Raw genomic sequence first — 12787 nt, 5'->3', positions numbered from 1 at the left:
ACATGACCCGGAAGCTGTACCGCCGGCTCCCTTGGCCAGTAAAGCGAGATGACCACAGCAACCCTAGAGTCTTCCACGACTGGACCTAATGGTCAGGGGTCCCTTTATCTTTACCTAGGTTGGCTAAGATGTACAAAGTAGAATCAGGTATGTGTTGGAAATGTAAAGAAATGGAGGGAACTTTTTTTCCATATGTGGTGGACGTGTAAAAAAGTAAGGGAATTTTGGCACAGTCACTGCTTCTCAGCCTGATGTGGCTCACAGGGTTGTTTGGGGTGGTGGGATCTAACAAGGAGGGGAGAACTAAGTAGGCCACATTGAGTTCCTTGGAGGAAAAGATGGGATATAAACACTATATATAAATACGTAAGATGGAGAGAGAGCCCTTTCCCATCACCAGCCCTCCAGCAAAACACAGGTGTTACAAGAATGTTAGGGTCTCAAATATAGAATAGATATTCATAAATGCACACATATCTAAATATATGAACCATGTATCTAAAATAGCACAGGAGAGCAATCCTGAAGCCATTTTGACTCTCCCAATGACCTCAGATATTCCTCTGCAGTAAGGGAGGCAAATGGGGAAAGCTTTCCCATTGTCTTTTTGCTTGCGAATCCTATCTTAAGGGTGTATTTGTGGGCCAGACTATATTTTGTGGGGGGGAAATGAATGAATTCCTTTGCTCCACAAATAACCCAGAGATGCATTTTAAATAAAAGGACATTCTACTCATGTAAAAACACGCTGATTCCCGGACCATCCGCCGGCCGGATTGAGAAGGCAATTGGGCCGCATCTGGCCCACGGGCCTTAGGTTGCCTAACCTTGGTATTAACCATCACAAAAGAATGGCCAGGCTGCCCAGGTAAAGCAATCAGTGACCATTATCAGGTATCCTGGCAGACAGGATTTCTGCTGTAGACCCCCACCTTCTGTGATGTATGTATGATGTTTTGGGGGGTGGTCTTCGGCTACAGGGTGGGCAATTTCAAAAGTCTATATAAGGGCTTGTGCACCATTGTTCAGGGTTCTCCTTCCTCCTGCGTGTGGTGAGTGGGGACCCTGTTGCAACAGTTCATTTCCTTTAATAAAGATCAGGCTTACTAGCCGCTTTGCTTCTCAGTATCCTCTGGTTGGACTCTATACAGGCTCCAGAATACCCCATAAGGGAAAAGGAGCAGGTTTTTCTTACAACACAGGAGTAAATGGTAATGGAGGTGCCCCCTACCTTCCAGCTCACCCCGCAAGACAGGATCCAGGAGCTTTCCATCTTCCATGGATCTCCAGCACAGCTATTAGAAATTAGGAAGAGCACTGAGTTAATGGCACTTTCTCCAGATGCTACAATGTCACCCCACCTATTTTCTCCATTACAACCTTCTGTCTACACTGCCCTGCCAACAGAGGCTGGCAGTTCTTGCAGATGATCAAGCAGTTTCTCCAGGCTATTTAAGCTCAAGCTGCAGAACCGCACCATGCATCCAATGTGCATTTATTATTGTCGTCATCATTATCCTGACTTTTTCTTCAAACCAGGAATCGAAGGAAGTTTACACATTTTTTTTTTTTAAAAAGAACCTGCCTTAAAAAAAGAATCACATTCCTGCAAAGGTAGTCTATAAAATACTGAATGCAGGAGGCAACAAACCAACTCCCTTCGCTTACCCAATCCTGGGAATAAATCTCTGTCTCCCAAAGTTCTTTCTCTACAATCGAGAATCTCCTGATTTCAGCTTCTCTCTTTTTTCCCCTGAAGGAAGAAAAAAGGTTCCTTTAATTCACCTAGATCTCTTTAGAACCAAGGAAGCTCTAGAAACCAGCCCCCAAATAGCAGCTACTACAGGACTACAATTTGAAGCCAGAGGATCAATTTCCAGGAAGGAACATAGAGCAGAAACAGGAAAACCCCATTTAGAACCCACTGAGTTTTCCCCTCACCTCTAGGTAGCTTCAAACCCCACACATTGTAGGCAGGTGGTGGTGGTGAATTTATGACTGACCTCCTGTATCCTCTTCCCTCCCAGCTGTTCATCTGCTCAGATAAATGGTGCCAGCTGTTGGTGATTTCAGTGGGATTAGCAAAGGCTGCTGGGGATTGCAGTTCCCAGCAAACAGCTTTGGCTGGTGCCCACTGGGGCAGAAGGCAGGGAGTCCAACAGCAGGTGGCGCTAGAGACAACTACTTTCTAGTTTTGTCCCCCTCCTTTTCCTTGCAGGGCTGTGGAAGGGCAACAGCTGAGACTCAGTTGGTGGAAGCTGATGAACAATGCCACTCCCCGCCCCCTGGACTGGTTGTAAGCAAGAAAGTAGGCAGGTGGGGTTCGGCAAAAGTCAGACTGAAGGTTAGGCACTGCCCTGCTTTGCCCAAATGGAGCATCTTCCCCTGGCAGCAAACAAACTGTGGCAGGGAGATCTTTGATGCCATGACACCGCCTGTAAATAGGTGTACAAACTTTTATGCCAATTCAGTTCCCTTGCAAAATTTGTTTTATCCTTTTACTGAGTCAACCACGAGGGTTGGTTCAGGCTGAAGGTTTACTGCCTTCCCAGATCATTATACCTGTCTCTGGGGCCAGGGCTTCCAGTTTTTCTGTGACCAGTGACAAGGTCGTTGATCCACCTCTTTTCACTGTACTGTTTAGGGATTATCAGTTATTGGAATTAGGGGTTTGGGTTTTAATTCAAATTTACCAGCAGCTTCAAGACCTATATTTAGTGATTTTTAGGACCTGCCGGCACTAATTGTGCTTAATGGGGTTACACTTGGGTGAAGTACTCCTTTAATTAATTGTTGCCTTATTCTATATAATTTACCTGGCCGTGAGTATGGTTTTATTCCTTGGCTTGAGATCAAGGGATATCTCAGTTGGTTGGAGCTTGGTGCTGGTGGTGCCAGGTTTGCGGGTTTGCTCCCCAGGTGGAATAGCTAAGGTGGTGGCTTGGGGACTGCCTTCTGCACTTGTGATCCAATTGGGGGAGAATGACCTGGGCCAGCGTACGGGCTGTTGAGTCTGGTGTGGGTCTCCAGCTTCACCTCCCAAGTGAGAGCTTCCTAGCTGTCCAGGCCCAGGATGCGCTGGGATGAACTGTTGCCTCTTGTGGGGCCCACCTTCTGCCTTAGTTGTGCAGCTGGGCGAAAATGACCTGCCTTTGTTAAAAGGCTTGGACTTATGGACTCGCATTATATTAACCTTAAACCAAAATAAATAAAAGAAAAGAAAATACAGTGGTGCCTCGCAAGACGAAATTAATTCGTTCCGCAAGTTTTTTCTTCTTGCGAGTTTTTCGTCTTGCGATGCACGGTTTCCCATAGGAATGCATTGAAAATCAATTAATGCGTTCCTATGGAAACCGCCTTCAGACCAGGTCCGGGGACAGTCTGTCCCCCGACCTCTTCTGAAGGCTGGGGGGGGGGGGACAAGGGCTTTTCTTCCCACCCCCAGCATTTTAAAAAAACCCGGGACAGCGGAGGACTTCTCCGCTGTCCGGGGCGATCTTAAAATGCTGGCGGGCGGCATTTTAAAATCGCCCGGGACAGCGGAGGACTTCTCCGCTGTCCGGGGCGATGTAAAAGCCCCTGGGAAGGCAGGCAGGGGGGACAAAGACTTTTGCCCCCCGCCCGCCTTCAGAAGAGGTCCTGGACCTCTTCTGAAGGCGGGCGGGGGGCGAAAGTCTTTGCCCCCCCCGCCTGCCTTCAAAAGCCGCCCGGGACAGCGGAGAAACGCGCTGCCTTTCTCCGCTCTCCCGGGAAGGCAGGCAGGGGGGAGCAAAGACTTTCGCCCCCTGCCCGCCTTCAGAAGAGGTCCTGGTCCTCTTCTGAAGGCGGGCGGGGGGCGAAAGTCTTTGCTCCCCCCCGCCTGCCTTCAAAAGCCGCCCGGGACAGCGGGAAGCGCTTCCCTGCTATCCCGGACTGCTTTTAAAATGCTGGCGGTGGGGAGCAAAGCCTTTTGGCCCCCGCCGGCCTTCCTGGACCTCTTCTGAAGGCCGGAGGGGGGGGAAAGGCTTTGCTCCCCACCACCAGCATTTAAAAGAGGTCCCCGGAGATTTCCCTATGGGCTTTCTTCTTGCGAAGCAAGCCCATAGGGAAATTCGTCTTGCGAAGCGCCTCCAAAACAGAAAACCCTTTCGTCTTGCGGGTTTTCCGTCTTGCGAGGCATTCGTCTTGCGAGGTACCACTATATGAAGTACTTGGAGGAGCTAGCGAGGGTCCAACCATTTTTTGGTTACAGCTCCTTTCAAGGCGCGGGAGCGTGTGCCCAGCTGCTATGGACAAAGCCAGAAGGCGTGGGGAAGGTGCTTGCTAGGTGGCAGGCTGATTCCCCACCCAGATATTATTTTCAGAAATGCAGCCCTGTTTAGGGCGGATGGCGTGCACCTGTCGGATGGCGGTAGTGATGTATGGCTCGCTGGAATTGAAAAAAGTTTATTAGATTGGTTGCGGGAGTGACAGTATTGACGGCGAGCGATTGGCTCATGTGGCATTGGTTTAGGGAATGTGGGGAGGGGAGGTGTGGCCATCACCTGCCCCTCCAATGAATAGGGTATTCCGTTACAGGAATCCAGGGGTCTGGATCTCGTCCGAAGCCTGGAGAGGGGCTAGGGCCATGCCAGGACCCCTGGGAACCCCGAGGGTGAGCACCAGTCAATATACACTGACGAGATCCCCCTGCTGGTTGTTTACCCTTACAGGTTTCCTGCAGGGTGGGGCAGGAGCCAGTTATAGTTTTGATACCAATGCCTAAGTCAATACCAGTCACATTTGTGTATTCAATAAAGTTGTGGCCAAAATTTGCCCATTAACATTTAAACTAAATTCTGTCTCCACTCTGTATTTCCATGAGGGATGGGTTTTTGGGGCTCGGAGCACCTGTCATCTGATTGGTTCAAAATTGGGAAAGGGGTACGACAAGGCTGTATATTGTCTCCCTGTTTATTTAACTTATATGCAGAATTCATCATGCGAAAGGTTGGACTGGATGAATCCCAAGCCGGAATTAAGATAACCTCAGATATGCAGATGACACAACTTCATAGCTCTCAACTTTTCCCTTTTCTTTCTAGGAATCCTATTCGTAAGAAGGGAATTTCCCTTAAAAAAAGGGAAATGTTGACAGCTATGCACAACTTTGATGGCAGAAAGTGAGGAGGAATTAAATAACCTTTTAATGAGGGTGAAAGAGGAGAGCGCAAAATATGGTCTGAAGCTCAGCATCAAAAAAACGAAGATCATGGCCACTGGTCCCATCACCTCCTGGCAAATAGAAGGGGAAGAAATGGAGGCAGTGAGAGATTTTACTTTCTTGGGCTCCATGATCACTGCAGATGGTGACAGCAGTCATGAAATTAAGGCACATGCTTCTTGGAAGAAAAGTGACGACAAACCTAGACAACATCTTAAAAAGCAGAGACATCACTTTGCCGCCATAGGTCCATATAGTTAAAGCTATGGTTTTCCCAGTAGTGATGTATGGAAGTGAGAGCTGGACCATAAAGAAGGCTGATCGCCGAAGAATTGATGCTTCTGAATTATGTTGCTGGAGGAGACTTTTGAGAGTCCCATGGACTGCAAGAAGATCAAACTTATCCATTCTGAAGGAAATCAGTCCTGAGTGCTCACTGGAAGGACAGATCATGAAGCTGAGGCTCCAATACTTTGGCCACCTCACGAGAAGAGAAGACTCCCTGGAAAAGACCCTGATGTTGGGAAAGATTGAGGACAAGCTGGTTGGACAGTGTTCTCAAAGCTACTAACATGAGTTTGACCAAACTGTGGGAGGCAGTGGAAGATCCATGGGGTCACAAAGAGTCGGACACAACTAAACAACAAAAACGTTTAAGGGTTCTTTGAGTGTCTAGACAGAGTGGTTTAACTATCAGCCTCTCTTCCTTAGGAACTCTGGGAGCTGTAGCTCTGTGAGGAGAATAGGGGCCTCCCCTAACACCCCTCAGCACCCTTAATAATCTACAGCTCCCAGAATTCTTTAGGGGAAGTCATGACAGTGCTTTCACTGCATGGAGCAGATGTTGACTAAGTGTGCAGGAAACTGCAACCTAAATTGGAAACCTGCATCCGTTTTTGTTCCGAGGAGCCAGTGAAAACAGAAGAGTACCAAGCTTAAAATACACACAACTTTATTATTCAGGTAGTCTCACAACAAAACTAAAAAGCAGAAGCAGCTACAGTACCAGTTTTACGTTTCAGGCGGATGATGGGTAACTCGCTGAAGCCTCTCAAACTTTCCCGTCCTTCCTCAGGTCTCTCCTTCTCTATGGACTCAAGACCCTAAATAATCGTCTCAGTTATCCCCAATATGGTTAATTCAGCTGTATGAGCAGAGGAGCCCTCAATTAAGGTTTTTTTTTTTTTCAAATGTCACATGGAATCCACACCACAAATGGACAACAAAACCTGAGGCAACTAAAAAGACCCAAGAACCCACTCAAAGCATGGATTATGTGTGTGTATTTGAAGGTTTGTGGAATGTAGCCTCTGGGTGGCTCCAGTGATGCCAAAAAGATGGATGCTGAGACTGAGATCACATTCACACCATACATTTATAACTGTTGCCATGGCTTCATCCAAAGAATGATGGGGAAAGTAGTTTGTACTTCATAGACCTACAATTGCCAGCACCCTTAAGAACTGAAGTTCCCAGGATTCCTTAGGGGGAAGCTTTAAGAGTATTGTATGGATGCGACCTTCTTAGCATAGTTGAAGAAGTTACATGGTTTCCATCCGCTGTGCGTTCTCACCTTCATGAGGTCTCGATTCATCATCTAAACTCTCACTGAGATTTGAACCCTGGTTGGGCGTCTCCCTTGTGTGATGCTTTCAATGCCTCTTGAAGTCTGATTTACGGGTGAAGCTCTTTCCATATTGTTCACACTTGCCCTGTATGGCAAGTCCTTGTATGTCTGGAAAGACCTGCGCTCTCACTGAAGCTTTTTGTACACACCGGGCATTTGTAGGGTTTCTCTGTTGTGTGAGTTCTTTGATGTCTAAGGAGATTTGCCTCCTGACTGAAGGCTTTTCTACACTCTGAGCATTGAAAAGGTTTCTCTGCTGTGTGGGTTCTTTGATGTGTAATAAAAAGTCTCCTTGAACGGAAACATTGACTGCACTTGGAACATACATAGACTTTGTTCCATCTGTGTATGATTCTCTTATGTCTAGTAAGGACTGACCTGTTGCTGAAACATTTTCTACACCCTGAGCATTTATAAGGTTTATTTGCTTTCTGTGGTATTCTTTTATGTTTGGTAAGGTATGACCACTTAGTATAGTTTTTCCTGCAAGCTGAACATTTATACTTTTTTTTGCGAATTATCTGTTGACTAAGAAGATTTGAGCTCTTACTAAAGCTTTTTCTACCCAGTGATAACTTAAAAGGTGTCTTCCTCCTGTGAAGTTTTAGATCTTTAGTAAGATTTGATTTCTGACTGAAGCACTTACCACACACTGAGCATTTATGGGGTCTTTCCCTTCTGTGAATTCTCTGATGTCTAGTAAGGTTTGACATCTTAGCAAAACATTTATTACAGACTGAACATTTGAAAGGTTTCTCCCCTGTGTGAGTTCTTATATGTTCTGTAAGGTTTGAGTTCGCAGTAAAGCTTTTCTCACACTTCGAACATTTGAAAGGCCTCTCCCCTGTGTGAATTCTTTGATGTCTAGTAAGGTGTGACCTGACAGTAAAGCTTTTATCGCACGCCAAACATTTGTACGGCTTCTCCCCTGTGTGAGTTCTTTGATGTCTAGTAAGGTGTGAGCCGTAAGTGAAGCTTTTATCGCACGCCAAACATTTGTACGGCTTCTCCCCTGTGTGAGTTCTTTGATGTCTAGTAAGGTGTGACCTGACAGTAAAGCTTTTATCGCACGCCAAACATTTGTACGGCTTCTCCCCTGTGTGGGTTCTTTTATGTACTTTAAGATTCCATTTCCTGCAGAAGCTCCTTCCACACTCCAAACAAGTAAATCGCTTCACCTCTGTAGGGCATGTGGGGCTGTTTCCATTGTTTCTGCTCCCACTGCTTATTTCTCCAGATTCTGCCGTTTGAATTGTTTTCTCCTTTTTGGATGTTCTCAAAGCATCTCTGTTTTCTGGTTGTTCTCCTTGCTCAGTGAAGAAGTCACTTTGAGAAACGATGGATTTGTCTGTCTTCCGATTTCTGTGGCTTCTCTTTTGCCTCCTTGGTCCATCGTGACTCAGGAGGTTCTGCTCCACCATCTCATCCTGTGCTTTTTTCAAAGTTTTCCTTTTGTTCTGTCTCCACTGCAAAACACCTGCTGGATAAGAGAGAAGGAAAACATGGATGTCAGAGAGAGAGATGGAAACTGAGACATTCAATGTAATATGTTTTGTCTTTTTGATACACCTTTGGGCCATTGCTGTCTTAGCGGGCAGTAAGTTGCCATCCTGGGTGATCTTTCTTTCCACTCTGCTCAATATCCTTAGTCAGGTTTTGCCATTGCCTCAGATTCACCAGCAAATTTCTACCTGTAGAGATTTTACTCTCGAGAGCAAATATATTCTCAGTCTGCGGGTGGAAGCTTACATTGGCTTTAGGAAGCATAGCTATATTGTTTGTCCATCAAAAGGTTAGATCAAGATTTCTAATTCTTGATGCATTGAAACTTTTCTAATGCTCAAGAGCAGACAGTACAGCAAAAGCAGCAGACTATGAACATAGGGCAAGTAGTTGTGAACAACAAACAAAACAACAAAAAGTACAAAGCGAAATTGAAAAATTTATGCACAAGGCTTATATATAAATATATACAACTCAAGAGGAGTACAGTTTCCCCAGCAAACAAAACCTACATAGAGTGGGTTCTATGTCCATTACTTTTAGTAGGTCTACTGTAAGTTGGTGTAGCATGGGATGACCTCAAAAATAGCCCTGTGTGCTTGTCATTAAGACCTGGAGCTAAGAAGCAATTCTACCTGGGACCTCCCTCCCCAATATGAATTACCCGGGAGCCCCATTACTTACCAGCATCCATATCTCTCTGAGCTGTGGCTTCACTGGGGGCTGTTCCTTGAAAAATGGGCTTCTGACTAACCATTTCCTCACGCACAATGCAGGAGTCTTGTTCCTTGGTGGCATCAACAGCAGGCTGGAAGGTGGATTCATTGGGGCCTTTCCAATCTCCTCCGCCAACAATAGGTTTAACTACATCCTCCCCTGGTTGTGTTTCCTCAGGATACCCAGTTCTGATATGGACGGTGGGCTTTTGTAGGACACCTTGGTCATACACAATGCAGATGTCTTGTCCTTTAGCAGCATCACCAACAGTCTGGGCTGGAGGTTCACTGGGGACACTGGAGTCTAGTTTGCTGTGAATCGGACTCTCCACTGAGTGGGTGTCCTGCAACCACTCCTTTCTTACGCAGTTATTGGTGTTCTGCCAGATGTTTTCCTCACCTACAATGCACACATCCTGCTCCTCAGCAGCACCAGGAACTGTCTCCCACATGATTTCCCAGGGGGATCTGCAACTTCCTCCACAAAGAAGGTGTACATCCTCCTCCTCGACGGGGTGGGCTTCCTGCTGACCCTCAGTTCTCTTATGGACGATGGCCTTTGGCCTGATGGGTTCCCCATAGACAATGCACAGGTCTGGCTCCCTAGAAATATCAAGCATCATCATCATCCTGGCTGTGGCATCAACAACACCCTGGGCTGGAGTTTTACTTGGGACACTGGAGTCTTCTTCGCTGTAAACTGGACCCTCCCCTGAGCTGATTTTCTGCAAACACATATTTCTCTCACAGGTGTTGAAGTAGTGCCAGATGTTCTCCTCACCCACAATGCACACATCCTGCTCCTTAGCAGCACCAGGAATTGTCTGTACTGTGATTTTCCAGGAGGCTCTGGAACTTCTTCCATGAAAAAGGGGTTCATCCTCCTCATCAACTGGCTGGGCTTTCTTCTGACCCTTTGTTCTCATATGGATGAGGGGCTTTTGCCTGATGGGTTCCCCATAGACAATGCACAGGTCTGGCTCCTTGCAAGTATCAAACCTCATCATCCTGGCTGTGGTCCAACTGGACTCCTTGCAACCTTCTTCGTATGCACGGGCGTCTTCTGCTTCATTTACTGGCTGCCAGTTTCCCTTTGCCTATTTAGGAAAGTAGATTGGTTGAAACAAGGTATCTTGAGAAACAGGAAATACAGAGAATTAGAAGCATAAGAAGTATCCTGTTCAGCTCAGTCTTCAGAGGATATATTGTGTGCCCCATATGCACACCAGACACTCTCCATCTTACTGTTTTAGGAAAATAGCTCAGAAATGAATGTTTTCCTTCATGATCCTCATATACACAAGAGGATAGTAACTTTGGCCACTTAGCTCTGTACTGTCTACACTGACTGGCAGCAGCTCTCCAGTGTTTCATCCAGGAAGCCTCTCCCAAGCCCTACATGGAGATCCTGGGGATTGAACTTCTTCTGCAATGCAAGACAGGCACTCTAATATTGAGCTGCGTTCCTTCCCCCTAAGACTCCTTTGATCTTTGCTCCAGGACATGTTGCAACCTCCACCTGCAGAAGCCCTAATACACATCCTGTCCCTCTTTTCCTTTCCATTGTGGACTCTGGGTTGCAGGTCTGCCTTAAACAAGCCCCCTCACCCATGGACTTCTGGTTTCCTGGGCGTGGGAAATGGCTGCTTTCCCCATTACATCAGACCCCAACCGTGCAGGTTATCAGGGATGATATGGGGGTAATTATCCCTGCAGACACCCCAGCGTAAGGGGGGACAGGCCATGACCCGCAGATCGTCCATTATCTGCCGCTCGCTTCAGAATGTGGGGCAGGGCCGCTGGGTGCGCACTGCGTGAACTGGGAACTCTCCAGAGCCATTCGGCATGAGCCAGGAAATGCCTGTTTTTAAAAATTATTGAATTCAGACTAAGAAACAGGCGTGTTCTGGAAAGAAAGAGATGGAAAATATCTGCTAAACTAACCAATCACTGGATGCCAAGGTTTGGACTTGAAAAGGACTCTCATCTTTGTGCTTTGATTTATGAGGTGAGCGGCAGCCGTTTTTGTACATTCTTTATATTTGCTATTTCATGATATGGCGAACCCCACTAAGAAAGAATCAGTTATCTAAAGGAATTGCAGGAGGAACTGTAAATGTTAATTGGATACATGGCTGCCCGGTCTCCAGTGGAAAGCCCCAATTAGAACTGGCAAAACAAGATCAGATATGAAAGCGGCTTAGGCTGAGGGGAAAAAAATGGCCATGGCTGTTGCTCAGGAAGAAAAAAGAACAGCCTCCCCTATGGGGGGGGGGGGCCCGCTGGAGCTATTTGATGGACTATAAAAGGGGGTATTTCACACAAAATTGGATTTGTCTGAATGGATTATTCTCATGTATGGTTTAAGGAGAAAGTGACGGTGATTCTTGGATTTCTGCTGGCTTTCCTAAGGCCTGTGGAAAGCTGGCTTGGATTTTAGAAGAACTGAAAACAGTCTCTACATAAATACTGATTGTATAGTATGCTCCATGGCATTGTTTTTAACTGAAACATTGGCTCGTTAAGAGATCAGAAAGATCGCCACGCCATAAATTTTATCAGTTGAAGGAGTCTTGGAAGGGAGCCCAGAGTCTTTGGAGCTAAAAGCAGTGGAGCGAAAGAAGGGGCCATTGGAAGGACTGTGTTTTAAAAACAACTGAAAGAGATCAACATGGAATAAAATTTGCCTCTTGCATGTTAACAGATATATGGGCTTTGTTAAACAAGATTGAGAGTCATACACCAGTGATTGTGAGATAAGGATGGTTAAGATCGGAAATATGAAATTGGAAAACAGCAAGAGAGAAGAAAGCAGAAAATAAAAGACATTTTCTCTCAACATCCTGAACATTGGAGGTCCCCTTCTGAATTTTTTAAAATTTGGGCTGTATAATTGGCTGTACTGTTTGTATTATGATTTGGCAAGATTTGATTTGTCACCAATCGGAAGGTTTTTAATTGAAAATGAATTAACAAAAAACAAGCTCCCGCTTAGTGAAATATTTCATTAACCCAAAACACAAAAGGGAAGACACGCCCTTCCCAAGCCCACCCTATCTTAACCTCCCAGGGGAAGAAAACTCTCTCTTGCACCCTTCCTTGCTACCCACATTCCTCCTCCAGCACAATGAGAAATCCCTTCGTTCCACTTCCCTCTAAGACACTGTTGATATTTGCTCCAGAAATGTAGATTCCTCCACCTGCAGAAGACCTAAAACACACCCTTTCCCTCTTTTCCCTTCTGTTATTGACTCGATTGCAGTTCCCCAAGGACTCTCCCTTAAGCTCCTACTTGTGATATGTTTAATTAATGCAAGAGGCAAGAGGCTACCTTCTTGACCCCACCCCAGTTTACCCATGATCTACTAGTGAGCTACCACAGATGTTCGGTGATCTACCGGTAGATCACGATCTACCTGTTGGACGTGCCTGCTCCGGAGGAATGCCAGCTTCCTTTGACTCACCCAGGTCCCCTTAGGACTAAGGCAGGTCTACATTCGAGGCCCAGAGCAGCAGCCCCTTGTGAGATCAAGTCTGCATTTAAATGCCACAAAGGTGAGGGGGAAAACAGGGACCCCCAGTTCAGAATTTTCTACCCAAATCCCAGCATGTCTTCTCTTGAGTTCTTGGTAGGCTCCAGCTCACCCCTTCTGGTAGACACTGGTGAATTCACAGACTTTCCTTCCTCATCTCAAGCCCCTTCACTAACCCACTTGGGTGTTGGCTCAGATAAATGAGGCCAGGTGTTGATCGTTTATG

General features: G+C 46.3%; 1 protein-coding gene across 1 annotated transcript; it reads right to left on the bottom strand.

Moving 5' to 3' along the window:
• Positions 1-5827: 5827 nt before the first annotated feature.
• On the bottom strand, positions 5828-10035 carry LOC308579572 (uncharacterized protein; the record flags this gene model as incomplete). The annotated part of the gene is made up of 2 exons (XM_081180578.1): positions 5828-8289; positions 8997-10035. 2 exons carry the CDS (start codon positions 10033-10035, stop codon positions 6884-6886), a joined length of 2445 nt encoding a protein of 814 aa, XP_081036704.1. The 3' UTR covers positions 5828-6883.
• Positions 10036-12787: the final 2752 nt, after the last annotated feature.

This window comes from Podarcis bocagei (assembly GCF_964188305.1).
Source record: "Podarcis bocagei genome assembly, chromosome: 2".
NCBI lineage: Eukaryota > Metazoa > Chordata > Lepidosauria > Squamata > Lacertidae > Podarcis > Podarcis bocagei.
Note: the sequence above shows the minus strand (reverse complement) of the source record. Positions and strands in the feature narration are given on the sequence as shown.